The sequence below is a fragment of the Festucalex cinctus genome, chromosome 5 (assembly GCF_051991245.1).
Source record: "Festucalex cinctus isolate MCC-2025b chromosome 5, RoL_Fcin_1.0, whole genome shotgun sequence".
Taxonomy (NCBI): domain Eukaryota; kingdom Metazoa; phylum Chordata; class Actinopteri; order Syngnathiformes; family Syngnathidae; genus Festucalex; species Festucalex cinctus.
The window spans coordinates 20,962,965-20,989,348 of NC_135415.1; the positions used below are offsets into that span (position 1 = coordinate 20,962,965).

The 26,384-nt window shown below is 39.9% G+C and overlaps 1 protein-coding gene across 2 annotated transcripts in view; it reads right to left on the reverse strand.

Moving 5' to 3' along the window:
* Window positions 1–274: 274 nt before the first annotated feature.
* dmxl1 (Dmx like 1) overlaps window positions 275–26,384 on the reverse strand; it is a 45,039-nt gene continuing 18,929 nt past the window's right edge. Inside the window, exons 25-51 of one of the 2 annotated variants that reach the window (XM_077520955.1) lie at window positions 25,965–26,062; window positions 25,685–25,850; window positions 24,547–24,675; window positions 24,206–24,332; window positions 22,649–23,436; window positions 22,271–22,369; window positions 21,705–21,872; window positions 20,720–20,911; window positions 20,550–20,623; window positions 18,663–18,784; window positions 17,579–17,836; window positions 16,752–16,960; window positions 16,518–16,660; window positions 16,263–16,348; window positions 15,960–16,161; window positions 15,440–15,557; window positions 15,012–15,071; window positions 13,102–13,188; window positions 12,821–12,939; window positions 11,697–11,844; window positions 10,608–10,668; window positions 9,597–9,724; window positions 9,054–9,131; window positions 8,737–8,828; window positions 5,670–5,722; window positions 5,350–5,567; window positions 275–2,630 (exon numbers count right to left, since the gene is read on the reverse strand). In XM_077520955.1, coding sequence (XP_077377081.1) covers window positions 2,376–2,630; window positions 5,350–5,567; window positions 5,670–5,722; window positions 8,737–8,828; window positions 9,054–9,131; window positions 9,597–9,724; window positions 10,608–10,668; window positions 11,697–11,844; window positions 12,821–12,939; window positions 13,102–13,188; window positions 15,012–15,071; window positions 15,440–15,557; window positions 15,960–16,161; window positions 16,263–16,348; window positions 16,518–16,660; window positions 16,752–16,960; window positions 17,579–17,836; window positions 18,663–18,784; window positions 20,550–20,623; window positions 20,720–20,911; window positions 21,705–21,872; window positions 22,271–22,369; window positions 22,649–23,436; window positions 24,206–24,332; window positions 24,547–24,675; window positions 25,685–25,850; window positions 25,965–26,062 — 4,278 coding nt within the window. In that variant the 3' untranslated portion in view covers window positions 275–2,375. The remainder of the gene's footprint in view (window positions 2,631–5,349; window positions 5,568–5,669; window positions 5,723–8,736; window positions 8,829–9,053; window positions 9,132–9,596; window positions 9,725–10,607; window positions 10,669–11,696; window positions 11,845–12,820; window positions 12,940–13,101; window positions 13,189–15,011; window positions 15,072–15,439; window positions 15,558–15,959; window positions 16,162–16,262; window positions 16,349–16,517; window positions 16,661–16,751; window positions 16,961–17,578; window positions 17,837–18,662; window positions 18,785–20,549; window positions 20,624–20,719; window positions 20,912–21,704; window positions 21,873–22,270; window positions 22,370–22,648; window positions 23,437–24,205; window positions 24,333–24,546; window positions 24,676–25,684; window positions 25,851–25,964; window positions 26,063–26,384) is intronic. The other variant, XM_077520956.1, reaches the window with a different exon arrangement.

The window sequence follows — 26,384 nt, forward strand, 5'->3', positions numbered from 1 at the left end:
TGGGGTGAGTAGTGATTCATTTGCATGAGACACATCCACCAGTCCAAAACTGACATCTGGAAACAATTTTAACTTGGGAGGGTGGGGGAGCAAAAATATATCCAGTTTAATTAACTAATTTAATAATGTGCCTTTTTATGGGTTAATCTGAGCCAAAGATTTTACGAAGAAAATAGTTTTCTGTTTAATAGAGTCATTCATCTTTTGTGTTCATACTTACACAGGTGTTGTAATTTTGAGTAGACGAGCCTTTTGAAAAAGAAAACTAAACCACTCAACTTTCATAAAATTTATTTCACTCTCCAGCTTGTGTAGAAGCAAACACTTTGCCTCAGATAAAATGTTATTTGTCAACTCCACAAGATGCGAGGAGTACACATCATTTATCCCCAGACATTTGAGACGTTTTGGGGAGAAGAAAAAAAACATGAATTGCACCATGATTGATTAGGCCAAAGAAGGAAAAGAAAAGCACACACGTACCTTTCCGTCAGTCAGTCAACACATTTCATAAATAGAGACGGCTTTATACACAATTGTCCAACAAATTAGCGTACCTAGGCTTCTCCTACAAGGAAGTGGAAGGATGACAAGTCTGCATGAGGGAGTGTCAAGGCCTCACATCAAAGAAAATGGCAGAATACAGTCGGAATATGAGAATCTTTCACTTGCATTTTTTGGTGAGGAAAAGATAGCTTAATTTTAATGAGAAAACCCATGCTGCTTTATGTGACTAAAATAATAATACAAGAATAGATTCTGATTTTTTTTTTCAGTTTTAGAATAAAGTTATAATATTGAGAGAAACAAGTTGTAATGTGACTACGTAGAACAGTAGTATTAAACGGGTTTGTGAAAACTCTTACCGGTAATTGTAAGGTTGTTATAATTGTGCATTGCTTGTAATAGACTGTACAAGTTTATTTTCATATTACAGCAATATAGATGAAATATGACTTTTTTTTTTACTAGCAATATGACAACTTCATTTCTTTGTAATACATTTTATTGCCATTATTTTAAACTAATATGATTGCTCTAATTCAGACTTAAATTTTTGTAAAACTAACTTTAAATATTTAGACTTAGGATTAACAAAAATATGAAAACAAAATAGTTTTCTAGTGATATCATAGCTTTATTCTTGCGCAAATAAAAACCTTTCAACTAACATTCCACCGTCATTCTAAACTGCAACTTCATTCTCATAATTCTGTTGGGTACTTTTTGGGTTTCCTTTTCAGTGGAGCTCTAACACTATCATAAAATAATGTCATCTTCCCGAAAATCAAAACTAGCAGCACAAAAAGGTGCAAAATCTCAACTCCTTCACATTAGCTCGTAGCATTTAGCGCAAGCTCCTCGGAAGACACACGATGCACAAAAGCAAAAAGAATTTCAATGGTTGAGAAACAACAAAAGAAACCATTTTAATTCAAAATAGCCAAAATGAATGACATTTAGTAGCAGAAAGTTATTGGAATAAAACATCTGTACAAATAAACAGTTAAAACCTGCTCACCAAAACAAGACTTCCTTTTCAGCTTATTCGGGAATAACAGCAGCATCTCCCCCCAAAAATAGGAAAAGCCCATTTCAAGAGGGGCACTGCTTAAATTAAAGCTACATTTTGTGCAACTGTATACGAAGAATATAGACCACTACAGCTAGTTAGTAGTCAAAAGATTAAGGACACTTCATACAATTGGCGAGGAATATAGATCTATATCTGAATGTGCTGTACATGGCATCAAATTTACATTACGCTCAACTGCTTTATTGACACTTTACACGACTCACAAAAAGTTTGACTTTCAGAACCTAAAATGCACCAGAACCTTTACCAGTGCTCGTTATTTGACCTCTAGACCTTTGAATGCACATTTCCAACTGCTTAAAGTTTCAGTCCGAATATCCCTAACTTTTTTGCCAGTGGTGTCATTCAGCTTCTCCGTTATGTGCAAATTGACATTTTATGACGACGCCTTTTGCGTGGTGCGACTGACCTCAGACACAGCATGCCGTCGGCTTGAGCGGAAAAACCCAAAAAGTTGGAGCCACGACTCCCTTACCTCTAACCTGACTGCAGCTACTCTAGTCTTTCTCAGGCGGCCGCAGATCTCACCTTGTGCCAGACATAAAACTGCAAGAAATGACACAAGCGGTGTAGATCTCAGCTCAAATGTGCTTTTTGAAAAGCCAAACTTTCCTTCGGGAATGTACAACTGGATCCAGTGTGCTTCAATGCTTACTTATCGTCCATAACCACGAGGCGATTCTCTTACCTGCTGCCTGTGCAGACAAATCTCAAGTGGACCTCAAAAAAAAAAAAAGAAGAAAAAAACGGCGGCCATTTTGTGAGTTTCAGTCCTCATCTACAAAATAAACTTGACGTCGCTCTTGAGGTTGCCATGGTGATGCTGTTGGGTGTTGTTGTTGTTGTTATTGGCGCTGAATCGGTTGGGCAGAACCCTCATCTTCATGGTGCCGTCGGCGCCGCAGGAAAAGACGTGATTGGCCGGCCCCACCTCTACCTGCATGACGCCCGTGCCCAGGTTGCGGAAGAGCGACTGCCGAGCGTGTTCGTTGGTGAAGCAGTAGAGCAGACTTTGCGTGGACAGGTTCCACACCTGAGGAGAGACATTCATTTGGATTTTTATTTTATTTTATTTTTGTAATTTTTTTTGGGTGTGTTTGTGCAAGATTCCAATCGATCCAAAACATTCAAACTTCACACAATGTAGTTAATGATTAAAAAAACTGTTGTCCAACATTTCTGTCACCAATTCACGTGTGAAAAAAACTAACAAATATTTGGATCAATCAAACAATCCAATTTCACATGAACAAATACTCTTATTTGAACAAATATGACCTTGAAAAATACCAAAATTCCTAATGATCACCTGCTAACCATCAAAAGGTTCTTTAACATTCAACTTTAGTTTCATCAAATTCTATGTGTTGAAAATGTAATCTTAAATTAGCCAGAATAATCAAGCTACATCAAACTTCACATGATTATTAATAGTTTGATCAAATTCCACACAAAAGATTATTCATGACCAACTACCCAGTAAATATGCCTGTTTGAAAAATTATTGATGAAAAAACAAAAACGCCACACTAACACAAACAATTTCATATGATCGAACTGAAAAAAACTAAAGTAAATAATAATGATAATAATAATAATAATAATAATTTTGATATTGGTATAATGAAAATACAATAACCAATGAATTGAATAAAATGACTTCTTTTTTGGTCGCTTCATGCTGACAACCAATAACAGGTAGAACATTTGACTGCTTTGCATTACCTTTGTCATGTAGCATGTTTCATTTTAACAGAGAAAATAATCAAAAACCCGCCGATTATTATTATTATTATTATTTTTTACCTATTACGTTTTTGGGGTTATGTTTAACTGTCATTATCTTTGTCTTGTGTTGTATGATGTGTGAAATAAATAAACCAACAAAAATCGGCTTATTTTAAAAAGAGCTAATGTTCAATTAAATCAGCTTGCTTTTTAGTCTGTCGGGCCCTCGTTTTAATGCACCCTTAGTAAACGTTTTATACTGTATTATACTGTAATTTATTTGTACAGTTAACATGTTGTGTCCTGAGACGAACGTGTAGACACTTTGTAGAAACGTCGTCTTTAGGTCGTTATGGCCACTAATTAGCATCAATAATGTAGTAAGTCAGTAGCACATTGTTCCCCTGCATAGCAATCTGCTCCGTTTGAAAAGCCAGCATGGGAGTCATTTTATTTGATGAGCTCCTTCCGCAGGCGCACAGCCTGTATATATGACTTAATTAATGTCACGTAATCTGGCCGTTCCATACGCGCCCATCAAACACTCCAAACGCCACGCTGCTTTTCAATCAGCCGGCGTGCAATTAAAGACTTCACATGATGGGGGAATAGAGCGGTTTGAATCTAAAGCAGATGTGATGACGGATGAGGATCAGACCGGCTTGCCATGCTCGCACTTTTAGTTAGCCGTCAGTCAAGTTGCGGAGAAAGCAGCTGCTTCGTCTCATTCCCGGCACCTGCTTGCACTTGCTCTGATGGCCGACGCGTCGAGACACAACAGATGCCCTGCGGGACTTTTGCCTTTACCTTGTGTGACAAAGACAATCCAAACTGCTTTTGTTTGCTTATCTTTTCTTTTTAAACAACTCAATATATTTTGAGCATCATTGTCATCTCTGACAGAGAAACAACTGAAACAAAGGTATCCTATGCTTACTCATGAGAGAATGTGGCACTCACATTGCCGCTTAATAGGTATGGGCAAGTATCAGGTCAAAACCAATCTTACCTCAAGGTATCGGGTACTTATAAAGGATGTTGATACCACTCACGAATACTAAAGGCAAAATAAGAAAATAAAATGTAGTCCACCTTGCTAGTAGTTGGTGCTACATCAGTAAACAAATTTATTTGACATCTTTCCTACTCCTTTTCAAATATAATTTAATTTAAAATGTTACTTTCATGCCAGTTTTTGTCTGTTTAGTTGTAGTGATGTAACGATATCCAAACATCATGATACGATATCACGATACGATAATTACCACGATATTGTGGGAAGGTTGGCGATCCAATAAATGGTCACAATATGTAACAATAAAAAAAAAAAAAAAAGAGCTCATACTAAAAAACCAAAACAATATTGTGTGCTTTTGAGCATAACAGCAATGTATATAAACCACCTACAATCTTTAATAACACTTAATATTGAGGCACTTACTTGCTCATACATGCATACATTGAGTTCATCCACATATTGACTCGGTTCACAAGCATATTACGTGCCCCTCCATGGAAGGGCCAAAACATGCCTTGTAAAAATTAAACTGCACTAAAAAACTAGCCAACAGTGGGTGCTCAAACTGCACAAATTGGAAATCAACCTGACTTTTTTTTTTCTTTTTTTTTTAAATAGGTGTGCTGCTTTTAATATTGTGACATAACGACGACAATAATGTGGCTGCTTTAATATTGCGATAACTTGATAGTGCCGTTACCCATTTAGTTAATTTATGGCATTTTCACACGTTCAAAATCATTCATTCATCATGTGTCAAATACAGAAAGGTCTTTGTTCACAATTTCCTGTCATTGTGTTCGTTGATTTTTTTTTTTGTGTGTGTGAAAGTACGAGTGTTATAAAACTTGGCATCAGTGAATACTCAAGAGTGAACACTCGTACTGGTATCGGTCCGCTATTTGGAATCACATCTTAAGGGTAACAAACATCCGCCCACTATTGACAATTTTCACTTGTATATTAGACAGAAAGAGAAGCTACACACGAAACCTCCTCAATGTACCTTAAGGCTGCCTTCGGCGGACCCGCTGATGAAGCAGTCCTCGGTCGGGTCGACCGCCAACGCTTTGACGGGCGAGTCGTGGGCCTGGAAGCTCTGCCGCTGGTGTCGGTGAGGGAGCTCCAGGACGCTGATCCAGCCCTTCCTCCCACCCGTAATCAGCAACTGCTGCCTAGGCACCATTAGCAGCACGGTGGCGCCGGACTCGTGGCAGCAGAAAGCTACAGAACAGTCGGGATAGCGGATGTGTTATGATGTTGACGCCATTTTTTTTTTTTTCCTTTTGAAGAAGTAATGTCATGAGTGTTCTGCATGCATCTCACCGTGTACAAGGCTATTAATGGGAGTCACCAATGTGTCCCATAGACACACGTTTCTGTGGAGGGAAACAAAACCTTTCTTTAACTCCTGTGGTAAGCAGTTGAGTATACTGTGCAGTGGAGCGTCTAAGGCCATTGAGATGGCCTTATTCACACTGATTATGCAAGGGCCACAAAATATTGTGTTCTATTGCTATAAAAACATGGAACCTACCAAAAGAAAGTTTAGAGTCTCTTCTTTTCATCATAGTGTATTTCTATCTGTTTTTGTTTTGCAGCAATTCAATTAGCATTAGAATATAGCTAAGTTTCATCATTATTCACAAATCTATTGAAAACACTGGCAAAAAGGATTGTTGCAACATGACCCTGGTTGGTTTCTTATACTCTGCTGCGACCTGATGGCCGTTTTTGTAATAACTACCATTGTTTCAAACATTCTTTTCAGTTCAGAGGCTGCATCAAAGCCTTCTGTATGCTCTAACAAAAAACAAAAAAACTTATAAATACGTATTTGGGAGCGTGGTCAATTAAAGTAGAACGTATTTAGAGATCGACCGATAATCGGTCGGGCCGATAATCGGGGCCGATATTTGACATATTGGTACATATCGGTATCGGTCTGTTTTATTAATCTGACGGCCGATATGAGCGATCCATTTAAAACTCCGTCTTTTCGCTTCGAATGCAGCCCAGAGCGTCTCTGTCTGTTATGGAGTCCAACTCCAGCAATGTAACGCCCATAGCAGCATTTGATTGGTTAGCCGTGCAAGAGCCAGAACCAATCAGTAGTGTATGCCTGTATCACAGTAGCCGGTCACACACGCACCCACGTACACAACGCGACAGACACATGCTTCGAAGGTAAGTTAAAAGAGAAGAGACTCCGCCGATCGTTTCACCATGATAAGCTAAACACATTGAATTATGTTGTGTATTAAATGCACTATATGAATGGAGCTGCATTGCCTTGCATTGAATCCCCGCTAGCTAACAGTGGTGTGTTCAGCTTAGCATGTAGGCTAACACCCAGTAGCTAATTCGCTACTTGAACTACTCGGGGAGGGAATCACACACATTTTCACTTAATTAAGTAAATAATGTTTGTTAGAAAGGTACCAAATATTAACAGTTGTCATTATTATATTGTCTAGTTCCATGTTAAGAGTAGAGTAACGTCATTATATTTACCTCTCGTGACGCACACATTGCATTCTGGTTCACGTCCACTACTTGTTGCATAGCGGTTATTATGCAGTGAGATGCCACAATGACACTAAATAGCGTTTAGTTACTTTATATTGTGTTTATTTGTCGCACTGGTTTGCCATTGTGTGCCTTAAGCTTCGACGTCGATTTGATTGACAGCTCGTTGTGCACCTCGTTAAAGTCCGCTCCGTAACAAATTAAGTGTCTCAAACACCGTTTAACTACACGAACGTGTCCTCTTCCGTATGTTTGGCATTAGTAGAGAAGTGCACTAAAGTATAGTGTGCTTATTTGCTCGTTTTGTCTCTCTTTTCACGTCATGTCTGCCGTCATTTGGGACATTATCCTCTCAATGGATGCCACTAATATGTAACATCTACGGCCGTACACGGCTGCAATTAATGTTCAGTGATGTAATTTCGTTACGTGCATCATACTTTGAATAATGAGCTCATGTTTGGTGTGTTGTATAACTTTCTCGTGTGTTAGTAACTATTCATGTGGACAGCTAAGATAGTGCTTGTTAATGTGAATTAGCAATGTTGCAGCCCAGTTATTACTTAGACAAGTACATCTGTGCCATTAAGTGATACAGTACAGTACAGTAGTGAGAGAATAGTGTGCCCATATACACACACACGTCTATAAGTGTAAAACACATTAAACAGCAGAAACTGGCAGCGGTCCACCGCAACAATGTCTGTTTAACCAAGTTATTCTTACTATTATTATAACCAAGTTATTTTACTCGACCTTTTTCTGCGTTGATTGGGGCATCCTAAGTGGCAGTAAACTACATGATGAAGTGTCTTTTGACAGTTCTCTTGTAGAGAGGAGTAGCATGATATTGCTGTTCTCGATTTAAGATCCTCAGCTTATCAAAACTGTCTATATGGTAACAATAACAATAATCATAATAAGGTCTACAAGAACTGTATGGTGTTCAGGGATGAATAGTTTTTCTCATGGAATTTTTTTATTTATTTTTGCTGTAGTAATAAGTAATGCCACAGCTGATGCACATTTTGAATGACAGGGTTCCTCCTATTACTTCAAAATATAAAAATATAACATTTATAGAATAAAACTACAAGTATCCCAAATGCTATAAAAGGTAATGTCACATTGGCCCCCACATTTAACTCCCCCCGCCACCAACGTCTTATTGCAGATAGAAGGATGTAAAATGAAAAGTTTAGTGTGAGAATCCATTGTAAAGAACGGTTAGGGTTTGCATTATTCAAAAATTTGGTGCCAACATTTTAACTTTTACTGCAAATGAATATCGGCTTCAAATATCGGTTATCTGCCTCCTTGACTACCGATAATCGGAATCGGTATCGGCCCTGAAAAAAGCATATCGGTCGATCTCTAAACGTATTTATATGTTTTTTTTGGGAGCAAATTAGTTAAATGGATACTTGTCTCACTGAGCCATTTTCATCAGTAAAAAGTTACTATTTTGTCCAGAATTAATTTGATAACTTAATGATTTTTCATGTACAATTAATACTATTAAAAACACTTTTTTTTTTTTTTCACTTGCTGTTGACTGAAGAAATGGGTAACGATCAATCGCGGTTTGGTCAGCACACTGAGCCATGATTGGTCGTTACCGGTTTCCTGAGAAGAGGTTATGTCATCTTCAGGCGACAGCAAGTGGCAAAATTCGTTTTTAAAGGTTTTGTTCATGAAAAATAATGAAGTTATCACATTAATTATTGACAATATATCTTCTTAATGTTGAAAATAGCTCAATGAGTCAAGTATCCTGTTTAAAAAATAAATAAATAAATAAATCAACCCAACTGAAAAGACCTTCGCAGTTCCACTGTATACAGCATTTTGCAGATCACCTTACCGGTTGTCTGTGGAAAGACCCGCAGTGGCAATGAGGGAGGAGGAGCCCACAAAGACAAAATCATGAGCCGTCTTGTTGTGGCACTGCAGAGTCTGGCACACACACACACAAGAAGATTCTTACAAGCAGTGACAGTAATCACGAGGCAGCGGAATAGTAAACAAAATGAAAAATGCGAGCCGAAGGAGGAAGAGGAGGAGGGATGGTGTTGGTGAGACATCACCACCAGAGAGGTTTTGACCCAAAAAGGAGAAGACAAATATCGTAAAAGGGGAAAAAAGACGAGCATGACAGAAGTGGCTGGTGCGCCGACATACCAGATACGGTTTGGGAGCTGCCCCGCTCGTGTTGGTCTGCCACAGACTCAAACCGCCATCGGCATCCACGATCCCAAACTGCACAGAAACAACAAGCACTGAAAATGAAATCATACAGTTTATTCCATTTTTTTCCCCACAGCAGACTCAGTGTCAGTTGCACCGGGGACACCTGTTGAGATACGCTGACACCTTGAGGTAACGCACACCACGCTCCAAAACCGCAGCGCTTACATAACCGCTGGAAATGTTTGCAAATTCTCTAAGCGTCTCTTGCTCTTTTTGGGCCGAGCCGACAGAGGAGACGGCGATGGCGTTGAGGCACCATCTGAGGACATGTTTGGCGGGAGGCGGGTGCACTCATCTGAAGAACAATGTGCACTGAAGCCAACTCCCGGCTGCGCTTCGTGCCAGCGAGGCAAAGTTGAGAAAGGACGTGTGAAGAAGTCTCTCGGTGGGACTGGCTCGCGTTAGAGCAAAGAATTGTGAATGGTTTTTGAAAGCGGCCAGGTTCAAAAGGAAGCGAACGGGTGATTTAGTGACCTTATTGCCTTGATGGTTGAATCGAATCCTGGTCACTCTGGAGTTGCCTGGACTTCTGAAGCAGATGATCTGCTGGGAGTGACCCCACTCGAACATCCGCACACTGCCATCTTGAGCCCCTGTCAAGTCTGTAAGAACAACAAAAAAGGGAAAGATATTGAAATAGGTTTCTCATTAGGTCTTGCTCAAACAAGAAATGATCTCATTGGGATGAGAATGTTTCTCATTAGGATGAGAAAGTACGGTAGTCCATTGCATGATGCGTCCCATTACTATTGAATTACCCAGATGAGCTCCAATTGGAATCAGGGAGAAAGCACTTTTTTTTTTTTTTTTTTTGCCTATGAATCTAATATGGATAGAAAATAGTGCCAAAGTATGAACATTTGGAAGGTTTGCCACCATTAATAATATTTAATGATGTAATTTTTTAGTATCTGTCTGACTTCTGTTCAGCTTTGTAGGAGTACTGTATAGCTAGCCCCTAGTTTGCTATTCAAAGAGTCTCAGGTGTGTGTTTGGCTTTTGCCAATTTTTTTTTTCCAGGGGCCTACTGGGCAGTTCTGATAGAGCCCAATAAAGTCTGTCTTGTAGTAAATGGCAAGGAAAAATAATCACAACATTTCTGTTTCTCTGTTTTGCTGTGTCTGTGGGATCAATTGTGAAGTTTTATTATGAATTCAATAGGCTATTTGCTGTCTGTATGTTTTAACATTGATGCTGGGAAGATATTTTATTTTATAAATAGCAAAAGAGATGTTCAAGATTATTGTACCAGCTTAAGTGTTTTTATAAATATATTACTATAGCACATTCGATGATAGAAAATAAATCAATTAAAAAAACAACAACTAAATAATGTAGGATGTGATTAGTTTCAAGCAAATAAAATAACACTAGACATCTTAAAAAGGGGCTTATGTGAAATATTTGGGATGATGTAAAGTAACAAAAAAAAGAGAACAGATTGTTAATAAACTCAACTCATTGGACAGACGGATTTCTACTTACAGTATGGTAGCGTGGGATGTGAGGTCATTCTTCTCACATTGTTGATATTTCTCTTGATCATCTGAAGGACAAAGGTGAAAATGAAGAGGACGACGAGATGAGATGCGTGAGCCAATACAAGTGCCTTTTTTAGAAGTACTGCTAGCTGCATTGATGATCTTTTCATTCTGAACGCATCATATTGTCAATTTTTGTCATGCAAATGTTGGATGTGTTCCAATGGATACCACAGCAATAGGTACACCTATTGTACACACACGAATGAGATTCAACACAAAAGCAGCAGCGCCTTTAATAGCTTTTATCCATCCAATCCATCCATTTTCTGAGACGCTTTTCTTCACAAGGGTCGCGGGGCTGCTGGAGCCTATCCCAGCTGGCTTTGGGCGGTAGGTGGGGTACACCCTGAACTGGTTGCCAGCCAATTGCAGGCCACATATAGACGAACAACCACTCACACTCACACCTACGGACAATTTAGAGCATTCAATTAACCTGCCAAGCATGTCTTTGAAATGTGGGAGGAGACCGGAGTACCCGGAGAAGACCAACACAGGCACGGGGAGAACATGCAAACTCAACCCAGGAAGGCTGAAGCCTGGACTCGATCTTGCGTCCTCTGCACTGGGAGGCAGACATGCTAACCAGTCAGCCAACGGGCCGCCCTAATAGAGTTAATATTTTTGATAAATACCAGTAGGCTAAGATCCATCTCCTAATTTGTGTGACGCGACTGTTTACTGTCTTAAGACTGTAAACATATGATTAATAACATTCTGCTGGCTTTAACAGTTAGCTGTGGTTCTTACTGGCTGTGTGGATAGTTATTAAGAGTAGCGGGTTCCTCTGGTGAATGTGAATGAAGGTGACTCACAAACATTCATCTCAAAGAGTGAACCCAAATCAATCATTCGGCCGCTGCCGGCAATCTAAACCCACAGCAGTCCTCTGCGCAGTGCGTGGGAATTCAAAAGATCAAACATCTGAGGCTTATTTGACAATTTAGCAAACATGCTCGGCTGAGTGAATATGATGCTGGGTGAAAGGGATGAAAATTTTGAATGCAGTATGGAAATCAGTGGAACTGACCACAGAAGCTCCCCGGCCTGTCTGATGACCGCCAAGCCACGGCATGTTGATGGGCGTGCCGGGGCTGCTCCGGGTGTACGGCGTGCTGCCGTGCAGGGTGACAAAGTCATCATGTGCATGGATCATGAGGAAGTCATCTGTGCCCACTCTGCAGAGACAATATAATACATAAATTATCCAAGATACCAAATAGTGGGGAGCAAATTGCGCATTCATTTACTAACAGATTGCATATGCTCTTGACATACAGGTTTTGAACTTTAAGTAGCTCTGATGGTTTTCACCAAGGAACATTTTGGGAGAGCAACACAAGCGCAAAATGAAGTTTGAAGTGATGGAATTGGAAGTGTTAACGGAAGATAAAGTTAAATGCAATTAATGCTTGGGAGAGCACACCCCTAAAACAACTCTCGGAGAGGCCGCACCTATTTTCACAGTGCAATGAATGACCCATTAAGATGCATGGAAATGTAGAATTGAAAGGAGTTTTGTCAGCAAATTTGGCATGACTCCTTCTTGTGAGTAGTTTCAAGTCAGTCCTAGAGATAATTTATACGCTTCAAACTTGTAATGGCAACTAGAAATGTCACAATAATTTTTGTTTCTCTTTGTTTTCAGGTTTCAAAAATGTTTACACAAGCTGTGAAGTTCTCCCTATCGCCTCATATTTTGTCTGCACCACTAAGTGTGCTGGTTTTCACCTGCCTTTCAGATGAGATATTGACAGATGCAAAATCAGCCATCACAATTTGTGTCAGGGTTAATTAGTGACATATGTGCTAAAATCATCTATTTGCATAGTCCTCACAGAAGATGTAAAATTAACTACGTGTAAATTTTGTGTATTTTCAGTCTATTAGCTCCTGTTTGCGTGGACAATCATGTTTGTGCCCGGTCGTACATGAGGAAACCTTCAGTAAATCAGCTTAGCTGCCATACTAAAATACTTCAGCACATCCTATAATTTATATAATTTATTTAATCAAACAACGCACCCAGGGAATGACATCTAGTAGGTCTGAGGACACCAAATGAACAAAATACTGTATAGAGAAACAGGCATCGTGGCCAGCTGTAAGCTATCCAGCCTCCATCTCACAAGGGGGAGGCAAGCCCTCTCTTACCCTTTCGCTTCGACCTCCTCGTCATCGATCCACGTCAAGATCTGTGTGGCCAAAATGGATGACACATCCAACTCCTGAATGTCATGTGTAGAGGCCATGACTAAGCAATTACGGTTTGCCTGGAAGACACACAATAGTTGGATTGAGTAGATAAAAGTGGAGAAGTCCTGTTATTGGCAACTTCTGGTCACAAAATGAACCATATACATATTTATAAGATGACACAGTTGATTTTTACGACAGAGTATGTATTTTTAGCTATGTGTATACAGCAGGCGTACCTTGTTGATGGCAAAGGCCGTGATGATGTCTGACTCCTTATGAATGATGCGAGCCTTCCCCCCAGGGCAGCTCAGATCTGACTCAGTCTGCACGCACACACACAATCATCACAACATTATAAAGATTTCTTCAAGGCAAATAGCCACCATAACTTCACAAAGTATTCTGTTTCTAACTACAGAGCCATTGACCTGACAAGATAAATAAATTGTCAAATGATTTTTTTCCCCTCGCTTTCTAAGATCAAACTTGACATGCCAGCAGCCAAAGCACGAACCAGGCCCTGCCTGCTTCTTTGTCTCCAACACTGTACATGCTGTCTGTACTTATGCGTGCGTTTGTCGTGCCTTGAGGGGTTAGGAGAGGACATGTGGGGCTTGATGCCGCCGCACTGCTAACCTCCAGCGAGCAACATAACCAGGTTAGTGCCATGAGACTGCAGGAGCGCAGTGGCCTATGAGCAATAAGTACAAGCGCAACCGCGGAGGTGACTGTTCTATTGTGATTCCACAATTATTCAAAATGAGACGCACCCTCGGAGCAGGAGATTAAATCACAGTCTTTACAGCATTTATTCAAGAGGAAACGGGGGTGCCTCTCTCTGTCAGATGCGATACAGTACAATTTGACTCGCAGAAATCTAAATATGGTGGTTTGCCATTTACGCAGCGTGCATAATCTCTGTGGGGATGCAGATCGACTGAGACAGTGTTAGGTCCAAGAATGAGAATCTATTCAGCTTCATGCGACAGTCCTTTTGAATACTGAGACAATTAGCACTGTACAGTACTAAGGGCAGGAGCTAAAAGCTGGTGCGTTTACAGCTTCAGCGTAATGCACAATGTAGGTTTATACTTCACATGAGTAGATGGGAAAGATCTATCTTAAAACACTGCCGCCAGTTTTTGCATGAAAATGCATGTGCTCTAGTTCTGTCATCATGCCTAGATACCATCATTGCTATTCCACTGCAAAATGCTCATGCCAATAAGACATTATCCAGCCACCCACACTATCGCATTGTAATATGGTTGATATTGTTTAACTACGTAAAGTGCAGGGCACCAGTCTGCTGGTTCATTTCATCTTTAAGAGCAACTTTTTCTTGTACCCATCAATTCTTCTGTATGACATGCCCTCATTCAGGGGTAGCTGGAATGATGACGTCTGACTTTGGGCGAAATGTGGGCTACACCTTGGACTAGTCTCTAGCCAATCGCAAAGCACATATAGCCAAACAACCGTTCAACCTCACACCATATGGATGCTTTTGTCTTAAATTATAACATTTGTGATTTTAGAAAACGGGAGGAAGACTAGTGAATATCCGGAAAAAGTCCATGCAAGCACGGTGAGAACAAGATTTCAAATCAGAACCTCACGACTATAAAGACAAATGTTCTAACCAACTACTGTGCTGTCAATTAAAATGACAGAAAATGAAATTTAATCTTGGAGTAAAACGACTAAAAATGTAATCCAAACAAAAAACAAACAAACTTGAAACATGAAAATGACCGCGGCAATCACATTCAACACAGCAAGCCACACACAAATTGTTATAAATAAATTGCATACATATTAGGGGTGGGACAGTACCTTGGTTTCAGTACCTTGGTTTATGGGCCGCATGGAACATTTTAGAGAACATGGCTGAGGCATCGTTGAAAATTACCTCTATTTTGCATGTCAAAAAAGCTGCATTTTGTACTCAATAATCTGAATTCTTATTTTCCGACTAACTGTAGACATGACACAGTAGTAAAATAAAATATGTAAAACAAATCAAAACATGACAATATAAAGAAAAAAAAAAGATAGAATTTGTCCACAGACACACCCACATACTTTTTTCCCATCCCTAATACATATACATTAACAATTCATCTACTGTATATGGCAGCAGTACCTGATGGTTTCCTGTCTCGTCCATCCCTGAACATTTCATATCAGTCTGGTCCTCAACCAACTTTAATGATTTGGGAGGCAGCACAACATAAAGGACACACGCACGCACAACATACGGCAAGTGGTGGACCATGCATACAAACACACAGAGAAAGTGAATTATTGTGATGTTAATTAAACAGGCAGGAATTACTTGAATGAAATGAACGCATCATCATGCAGCTGGAGGCAGTAACAATACATTTTATCATGCATAGCTTGGAAAAAAAAACAAAGCAAAGGAGTTAATCGGAAATAATGACTTGGTTTCAGCACAAGATAAGCTATGATTACTTTTGGCATTAGCAAAGCAGTGTTATTTGGTGGCATTATAATGTGGTGTGTGTGCTACGTTCAAACATGCTAAAGTTCAGTGTGAAGACGGTGTACCTCGCCAGCGTCATGCTTCTTGGTGAAGATGTTTTTGATGAATGTCTCCTGCACTTCATCTTGCTTTACCAGGAACTGCCAAAGGCGCTTGACAGGGAGTGCTGAATGGTGACTCGTCCTGGAAACAACAATAAAAACACACCGTGTCAGCCGCACGGACTCACTGAAGCAAAATTAAAAGCTTGAAAAAAAATTATTGCAGTTTAGTGCTGCTGTTGCCGACTTGTAATAAATATTCAAGCTGGTGCTTGAGGCACAACACATCTATCAGACATATTGTTTCTTCAATGGCAGTAATACCATGATGCTGAAACAAAGGATAGGAATTTAACATGTCCATCGCATGGGGTGGGAAAGGGTACTTTGATGGCAGCATAATCAACAATAACACTGCTCTAGTCTACATTTTGTCTGAATTGCTCTGATATGATACAAACAGAATAAATTCCACACAATCTACAAGTCTTACATATCAATTTATCGATTGGAATGTCCGTCTCGACTAGAATCACGGGAGTACCTGAACGGAGTGTTGGATGGTTCAAACAGCGCCTTGTGTCTGAGAATGGCGGGGCCTGGCGTAATGGCTTCCTCCTGGAAATGTGTGGAGATGTACTTGGAGGGAGGGCCTCCAAAGATTTCCAGCCTTTTCTGCAGCACCTGCTCCCAGCGCTGCAGCGTTTTCAGCACACTGTGACACAGCGGGGAGGCCACAGGCAGGTCTGTGCCAAGTGGGATTTAAAAACAAGACAGAGGATGACGATATAGCTTCACTGCAGCTTGTTGGATTGCGTGTACTGTTCGCGCCACAGCTAGTACTGACCCAATAGATCATATCCTGCCATGGGGTAGAAAGACTTAAGGTTGACTAGCACCAGCTGGACCATTGCCAAGCGCATTAAACACCAACTGGAGAAGGAGAATACCATTACAATATAGACAGCAGTCCGGAACATTATGATTTACGGTGGTCCAACATTGCCCTCATAAAAACCAGGGCCATAACATTTATAGACAAGCCTGCATTTGAAGTCAATAGCACAGTGAAGGGTTGAATTGTGCCGGCAGCAATATCCACCTGTAAGAATTGTAGTTAGTGTGCTCTTTTTGAGGTGAGTTGGGGTCAAATATATCATCGTATTCATCCTCCTCTTCATCTTCACTGCCCTGGCTCTCTTCTGAGTCGTATTGAACTCGGTTTTCTGACGGTGGCAGGGAGGGCTAGTGGAATAATAGAGCACAAAAATCAATCATATGAGCTTTGCAGGAAAAATACATTTTGCGATTTTTGAATGATAGTCTTCAGGGATACCTTAGCGATAAAGTAATCCCAAATGCTGAGCTCTGGTGGAACAAAACATTCTTTGAAAATGGAAGTGGCTTCCTGGTCCACTACAGGTTCGGGCTTGGGGCTGGAGGGGGGCTCCTTCTCTATGCTGGATTCTTCCTTCGAGCCGCTGCGTGACGAGAGAAGTCGGAAGCGTCTGGACTTTTTATCAGAGACGTCTGTGCCTGGTGACGCTGTGGATTCAACAAACACATTATTAAAGGTATCCATGTTGTTTTTAATTTATTCAGTTATCTCAGCCATGCGACAAATTATGATGATTAAATACAATCAATGGAAACTTCATTAGGTACACCAGCAAAAAAATATGTTAAAAAAAAAAAAAAAAATGCACAATGCACAATTCACAATGCTTTTGTGAAATTATACTCTGTTGTGATTTACACTGTATTCATTTAATACTGGTTACTTGACATCATACTAAGATGTGTTTCTCATGTCTCTAAATAATGCAAACAAAACTGAACATTCTTATCTTTTAAATTGATTGTGCAGACGTACCTGCTAAGTGTTCATTGCTTTAGGCATTGCCGCATATTAGTTTTAGGATTAAGAGGGTTTTATCTTGATTAAAATCACTGAACAGGAGTGTAACAGACAACAATGAAAGCAAAATCCCTAATAAAGTTTCAGAGAGAGTACATGGACTAAACACATCTCTTTCTAAGGCTGATAACATCTTACAACATCTTAAAGACGAGAACTAATTCAGCAGAGCTGATTTAATTTGGCCCATTATGTTCCGCGTTGGCACAAACTCAATCAAATCCAATTTAAATGTCCTCACTTACCTGGCGGGGGAGTTTTTGCTGGACTGTTGGCTTTCTTGACGACGGGGGTTCGTGCGCCTCCTCCGAACACCGTCACCCAGAGCTTGCTGCTGAGAGGGTGGGCCATGATGCGAAAGAGCTCGTTGCTGGAGTGAGTGGCCATGCCGTGAACAAAGAGGCTGAGGTAAACAGCTGTCAGGATCTCGCACAGTAGTACGGTTAGGCCCGGTTGACTCTCGTCGCCCGCTGAGCTCAACAGACGGATCATTGAGGCGATACCTGGAGAGTGGCGCAGCGAGGGACCAATGCGAGAGGAAAAGGAAAAGTTCGGGGGGTGAGACTTTAAGAAAATTAAAGTTTAGGGGTTTTATCTATTTGGATTTGGTCCTACATATAAGTAAAAAATAGGGTACATGTTTATCTTTAAAGTTTCTAGGTTTTATTATAGATGACCAGTGAACATGGAAAGTGCATATAGAACATGTCAAATCTAAGGTATCCCAATCCATAGCCGTTTTACACAAGGTTAAATAATTATTGAACAAGAATGATTTGTTATTTAATTCATTGATTGTTCCATACCTGACATATTGCATTGAAGTGTGGGGGTGTGCCTGCAAAACCTACATCGAACCAATTTTTATTTACCGAAACAAGCTATTCGTGTCGTGTTTGGATATGGATACAGAGATCACACTAATGCAATATTTATACAACTAAAAACTTTAAAATTCAATGAATTGATGGAGTTTAGCCACCTTAAAATAACGTATAAAGTCCATCATGAAATTTTACCAATTAACATGTAAGTAATCAAATTCAAAAAAAGGGAAAGTGAGTACAAATTAAGAGGAACGGATATTTTTTCCAAACCTAAATACAGAACAAAACAAAAACAACAATGTATTTCAATTCAAGGTGTCAGTTTATGGAACAATCTGGATTATAAAACTAAATCATTTCATCAGTCTATTTGTATCTTTTTTTTTTTTTTTTTTTGGATCAGGGGCAGATATCACAACTTAGTTTCACTTATTTCTGTCCCCTTTCATTTCTTTCTTAAAGAATGAAATAACATTTTGAATTGAATCAAATCTTTGTATACCTGGCCACTGCGCAGGAGAAGTATTTGGCTGAATGGACCCATCCATGCTGGCGGCTCGTGCTTGCGGCTTTTGAGAAAGCAAAACGCTCTGATACACCATTCCCGTGAAGTTGTTCATGTGACTGCGGAAGAACAGATTATGGACGAAGCAAGTTGTTAGACATTAAAAGCAGGACAGATATTTATTTATTTATTTATTTTTATTTATTTTTAAGCTGGTTCCAAAGCCTAATAGGCAGCATGTAAATTAGGGCTGTACTGTAACAAACAATGAATTTAATCATGGATTCATCTGTTGAAAAGTTTATTTTAAGACATTTCTATTTTTGGGGTCTCAAGGATGATGAACTTTGACAAGCATATCTTTATGTAAGGTTGACTGGTTGACCCATCGCATCACACTGCAGCAGATTTTTGAGCAATTTTAGAATGCCTTCAAGGGAAGTGTAACTTTGACATAACCCTTAACTTTCCACCATATTTTACTATGATGTAACCCCCCCCTAATGACACCGTACCCACTGGCTTGTTCAATTGTTTTTCTGTAAAAATTTTCATTTCATACCCTGGTTGCATTTGGTGGAAGATTTATTGGGGCAGAATGAAAAGAAATAAGGGGCATGGCCACTAGTAACCATGCATAGTAAATCATGCATGGGGTGATGCACACATGCAGTCAAATCAGACACAACAAACTATATAATCTCTCATGGTTTTATGAATACAGTAGTGTGACTTTCGAGGCTTAAAAAGAACGTAAAAAATGTAAAGTGCTTTTGGAGCTGCTATTCGTCAGTCTTGACTTTAAATTTTAATTAGATTTGTGACAGATGGGAGGAACATTGTTTATTTCAGACGATAATATGCAACGTTTCCCAATCATTTTGATCACAGCACAGTGGAAGACTAAGCTTAGAACGCTATGTTTCTTTGAAATGATTGACATTTAGGCTTTTATCATTTTTGTTTGTGAGTTTCTGTTATGTTTCTTGATGTCTAACAGATGAAATTTTACTTATGCTTGACCAGGCTGGTACTCTTAATGCTTGAGGCTCTGGGAGCCTGGAGAGATTTTGGAAGATAAGAGAGGGAGACTCATTATTATTTAAAAGGCAGCTCTGCAACACGTACTACATGCTAAACTTTGTTATTAATTGAGTACATTTTTTTTTTTTTTATGTCCCTCATTCTGCCATAGACTTTATGCACGCAGGCACACACACCAACCATCCTTGCCATGCTATTGGGACCTGGACTGCCTAACTCAATCAGGTCTATTTCTAATTTAACATGGTCTTTGTCATGGTAATAGGTATTTAAAAAAAAAAAAAAAAAAAAAGTGGGGGGTCCCTCACTTCAGAGGTCGGCTGAATCTGTTGTGTCTGTGTTCTCGAGCGTGAACGAACTAGTGAGAAATGGTGTGAATGTTTTAAGAAGTGTTGTGCGCTTAGAGTGTTGACAGCATTCTGTTTTGTGACTGTCCCCGTACGCCTTTTACTGTACTTGCTGGAGAATGTGAGGCCAGCAGGTTCACACAAAACAAGCGTTTACACTCTATTGGCTAGTAAAATGCTATCAGTGTTTAGTATCTGTGAATTCGTTCGAGTTTGAGCACAAGTGCAGTCCTACAGTACAGGATTGGAACATCAGTGCATCCCTAATTCCAAGAAATAAGAAGTACAGTATTTACAGTAGAACCTCTTAAAGTCATAAGATTACGAGACTTTTTTAGAAAGTTACTTAAAGTCTGTCGTGCAGTTATTAAAAGTTTTACAATGGCCAAGTCAACCTTGGTACCCATTATTTGTAATTTAATTATTTCCCATCATAAAAACATTGACCACATGTTAAACAATAGGGTTTTCCACCGTAACTGCTTGAGCCTACCTATAGTGTCCGTCACATAGACACTGATATATACAGGCAGACAAGGAGGCAGCCAAAGTGTGCATTACATATATCTGAAAAGATAAAATGGGAAAATTAAGCGTTATTTGCTAAATTACAAGTCATTGTACTAAATACAACAATGCATCAAGCGGGGAAAAAAACCTGACCTCGTTGTTAACGACATCTGGATGTGGAGGAGAGTTGAGGGCATTGATGGTCTGGAGGATGTCATGTGTCAGGTTGGTCAGGTAGACAATGGGATTGGCCACCACGGTCTTCACATTGGCTGTACAAGCCATCAGGAGTGGGACTGCAGTGTGCTGGGAGCAAATCGCCACAGCTGACGGGCTGCAGTTGTCCTGTTAAAATATTACACAGCATTTACTGAAAAGTATACAAAGTAATTGTTTTTTTTTTCCTGAATATAGAGACAGAATTGTCAGGTGTATTAAACTGTGAAACATGAGCCTTTACCATAGCAACCATCAATCACCAAGACAAGACGAGCCAACAATTTAGAGTGGCATGTAAGAAAAAGATGTATTTCTTCTCCTGTATGCAAAAAAACAAACTGACTGTGTTTATTCAAAGCCCTTACATTATGATTTGTGGGAAAGAATAGCACAAGCTATTATGTTCCCTCCCGTTTGATGAATGGCAATAATTTGTTCCAGAATTCTTTAACAGAATCTCCACACAAGGACTTCCGTCACAAAACATTGCTGTTTCCTCAACAACAAAAGGACAAAACAACTACCGGTACAAGACCACCACTGGGGGTAAAATAGCTTAAAAGCAAAAATGAAGGAGTTGTGTCACTGTTTTTCTCTTGAGGGGAGGAAAGAAAAAAAAAGAAAGAAAGAAAAGACTGAAACAGTCATTGTATTTCTAATAAGTCGGTCTGTGCGCCGGTGTAGAAGTTGTCTTTCTTTTGTCCTTAACCGGTCATCTTGCATGGTAGCAAACGAAAGTGAGGGAATGCGTGAAAGTCAAATGTGTCAGAGAATAGATTGTGTTTGACTGTGATCGATACTTCAGACCTATAATCACCAGGGATATGGGCCAGCTCACCCATGTCCCTAAATAGAATCAACTGAAGCAGAATTTGCAAAAATGAATGAAAATGATGTATGACTGATGTATTCTAATGACCTGGTGAGATTCTTGAAGCAGTAAAATGAGCTCCATGCGAACGGAAGCCAATCCACCACCATGGGAGCCGTACAAGCTGCAGTAGCTCAGGAACATCCTCAGTAAGGGCTGGTTGCTCTTCAGCCATTGTCTCCTGCTCTTCAGGCTGTCACTGCAAGGGCTTGCGGCCTGGAAAGGTAACATAGTTAACGTTTAAATAAATACTGATATTGGCTCTTGTTGTTAATATTACTATTTACCAAATATAAATCATTAAAAGTGTTGAGATTGTTTGTGGCATAAATACTAAAATAACAAATTAAAATAAAACAAATGAAGCATTTCAAACAAAACTGTAAGCAAACTCAAAAACTGTGTTTGTGTATAATAAATTATAGCGACGTTGACATAGGTGACATTGAATTGACTCAAAATTGCATATTCCTTACATTTTGTGTATGATAATAACACATTCATGCAGTATGTTGACTTTGTCGAGAATGATTAATGTTGCACTGTGGTGGCAATTTAACTCAGGATGAACATGGAACAGAGCCAGAAGAAGCATCAAGACATCCAGCACCCACCATTTCCTCTTCCACCAACCCAGCGATATGTGCATCTTCTAGGGTTGACACCTCTGGAAGACATGGCTTGTAACTGCAACAGTGCTGGAGGGTCACCACCTGTAAAGGTGATCAGATTAATGTATATAGATGCAGGCTTGTAGAAAAGTTTACATGCAGGGGGTTCTTGGTTTACGGTGATTCCAACATACAACATTTTTAACGGTGAGCATTGAACTAGTCTGCGCAGTGGTGTTAGAGTAGACATGTTTCTTTACAGCAGTACTCCTTGTTTTTCATTTGATTAGTTTATATTTATTGTTTTAAAATTTTTTAGGACAAATTTACTGTACTACTGTGTCAGAGTACAGTGCATTATGATGTCATATATACAATTACCTCTCTTTCCAGCCACTGGTAGAGCTGGTAACGTAGTTTTCCCCCATCCAGTTCATACCCTGTTGAAAGCGTCCTCAGCTCATTGGTCAAAATCTTCAAGCAGGCAGTGAACTTAAGCTGTGCAGCCAAGACATCATCAGAAGGGTCGATGAAGTCGTCGCTGTCCTCACTCTCCGTGCTCATCGCTGCCTCCATTGTAGGCGCCATGCTGTCCTGCATGTCATGGAACACATTGCTGTTGTGTATAGTTCTACCGCTTTTACCACTTTTACTTCCTTCTTCCTCATCAACATCGTCGTCGTCATCATCTTCGTCATCTCTGTCACTATCCCACTTAAGCTCCAGTGGCTCATCTGGATGTGTGAATGATGGCTGGCTCCAGTCAAAACTCAACACAGAATCCGACCGGCTGTTTGATAAACTGCCACCGCCCGACTCATAGCCGTTCAGCGCAGGCTCAGACCAGTCTTGGTCCGACATTGGCCCATTTTTACTCCCAGCACTGAGCTCCGGGGACTCGTGGTTGAGTTTGGAACTTTTGCGGACTTTGGGCATCTTGGAGAGGACTTCCAGCGCCAACATTGGGCACCCGGCTTGCAGGTGAGCATAAGCGGCAGTGAAAAAGAGTCGTCTCTCCTCCAGGCTAATGGAGTCCGCCCTGCGGCCCTCGGCGGTCAGGCCGACTTTGGCCTTGTCGGAGGAGCCGAAATGGCGACGGAGGAGGAGCGGGTGGGTACAAAGGAAGGTGTAGAAGTTGAAAACCTCTGCGTTACTCGAGGACGTGGAACCTGTCAAACACACGCGACACATGAACTTACCTCTTCTGTCAGTGTGAACAAAATTGCAGTCATTAAAGGGATTGGGGTGATACAGAGTTCACTCTTCACAAAAGCAGAAAAAGACAAATTATGCTGTAAATCCCACAAGGACATCACATTATTAATGAGGTCTGAGCTTTTGTCACACCACTGATGTTAAAATGCACTTTGATAACAATTTATGAAGGGTGTAGCACAGGGATGTCAACCTTTGACTAAGACGGTTCATAAGACTGGTTCATGTTAAGTTCAAATCATTCATCTTTTAAAGATATCCTTCAAAAGTTCATTGACTAAAATATTTTAAGTATCTCACTGTAACATTACCCCACAGTTAAGAAACATTAGAAAGGTTTGGTCCACACATCCGATTCGTTTTGTTGTTGTTGTTTTTTTACATTTGACAAAGTGCATGCAGGACAGAGTGTTGGTCAACTTAACCTTGCAGTTTATTATCTTATTTTACGATCTATCCAAATACATCTTATTTGTGTCATCGACAATTGGAAATCGGCATATATCACTGCACAAAGCAGTTTGAAATAGCAGGAAATCATGTGCCTCCTCTACCATACATCAAACAACTCCACATATTACAAATATTACCAATGATAAGATCAATTTAATTTGCTTGTTGGCTTATTTGATGACGCCCAAAGTAGTCTGTCAGTACTCCATTACAGCTATTGAGCAAATGCATTCATAAAGCCAATTAGCAGAGGAATACGTGACGACATACCGGTATCACTGGACCCCGACTTTGCTTTACTGACAGTTTGCTCCAGCAAAGTGTCCAAAGCTTTGCTGTAATCCTCCAGAACCCAGTAGGCCATGCTCCGCAAGAACGGATCCTGGTGCATCGGTATCTGAAATGTCCAAAATAACTCTTAATTCAAGAAGTAAAGATAGCAGACGTTTTATGGTTGACACAGATATAGACTTTTTGTTTGCTTCTATACAGTGTACTTTTCAAAAGTGCACTGGAGGATCAAAACAACACCTGGTTACACTCATCAAATGATTCTTTATCTTCCAGTGAAAAACAAGAGTCCTTGAAGCATGTGACATTGAGCACTGCACCTGTTTATCATGTCCCAGCACATGTCTCTGGAGGATCTTTTTGTAGGTGGATGCTGTCTCAAACTCTGACTCGTATAATCTGGATATCACAAGAGCCAGTTGAAGGTCCTGCAGTTTCTCTAAACACACCTGAGAGAGGAAATAAAAAGCAAAAACTCTCACTATTGTATGTACAAAAAAAAAAAAAAAAAAACTGTGGGAGAGTTTCTGTTGCAAATACAAGTGGAATAAAAAATGCAATGCTCACTCAAAGGGTAAGATGAAATGCTGTTTTTGTACTTGTCCTTTCTACGTAGGTGTGAGGTGCATTTCAATGAGACTACCTCTCAGCCAAAAGAGACTAAACAAAATCAATGATAGCTCTTTGCCTGGATGAACCTCATTTAAATAAAGTGCTAAGAAAAGTCCTGGTTACTCATGAAGATTAAATGATATGACTCATCGCTTCAGGGACTTTGTATACAGAAGTAACCTTCATGAATAAAGGTTAACCAAAGACTTTTGTCTTTTAGTGTTAATAAGCGACAGGCACTAACACTAATACACAAGCCACTTTCTTAATATTCCACACAGCCATCCAATCATGTCAAGTGGAAACGAAACAGTGTTACTTCTAGGGCTGCACGATATTGGAAAATCATGCGATATGCGATAGTTGCTGACAATAGCGATATTGATATTATTGCGATATGTGCCTAAAGAAATGCTATTTTTGTTATCTAATAAAAAAAATAAATCTATTTTTTTCATGCAGCAAAGTCAATATATTCTTTATTAATTAATTGTATTACCTCAATGTTCAATTATTTGATGGCGGTGCACATTTTAGTTAGCGGCTGACTGGTCAAATTCAGATAAAAGCATACAATTCCAAGTGAAACTTATTGCATGTCTTTGCGATCCAATATCACAATATCAATATTTTTTTGAAATATTGTGCAGCCCTAGTTCCTTCCATTTACAAAACAGAGCTTCCAGAGGACCATGACATCCAAAAATTCTTGACTACATCGTGTGAAACGCTGCTGATATATGTACCGTTAGATACATTTGCTACTAAGGTTTAGCTTGTGGCTGAAGGCACTTGAAGTCATATTATTCACAACTGCACTTCTTTTCAAGTTTATGATCCACTTGCCTCTACTGCATCCTTAAGGGAGCCAGCTAAAAGGAAGAAGGCTGCTGAATGATGAAACCGCTGCTTCCCCAACAGAGAAAAGGCATTTTTCAGAGCTGCTTTCCTCCATCGGTCTTCACTGAAGTTGTTGCGGAAAAATTCTGTCATCTTGGCATTCTTTTGTGATCTAGAGTCCGGATTCAAAACAGTAAGTGCTGTGTCATTGGTCTTAAATGAAGGATAACATTAGTTAACTCATTGGAAATGTGATGCACATGGGTTTCATATGCAAAAACTGTACCTGTAAAGCCCCCAGACCACTGCCTTCTTCTTCATTGCCAGGTAAAATATGGCTACATCCAGAGGATCATTACTTCGCTGAAAAGTGGCTTTAGCAACCTGACAAAGGAGACAAACAACACAAGCTCACATCCTTTTACCGTTGACAGTTATATCCACATGAGTTGTAGCTTTGTGTGTGATTTCTGTGTATTGTTGAGGATTATGTATGTGGTTCTAGGTAGCTCAGTAGACAACAATTCATGTGCACAATTCGCCTAAGGCGAGTATTGACAGGTATAAACAAACTGTTGTGTGATTACTCCAGTTGTGGTGTTTATGTCCATAATAATCTGAACTTGGACAAAGATGGCTTAAAGGCGAGGGTCTTGGTTCACTTGCTGTTTCCTATTCTTACTATTTTATTCTCCTCTTCAGAATA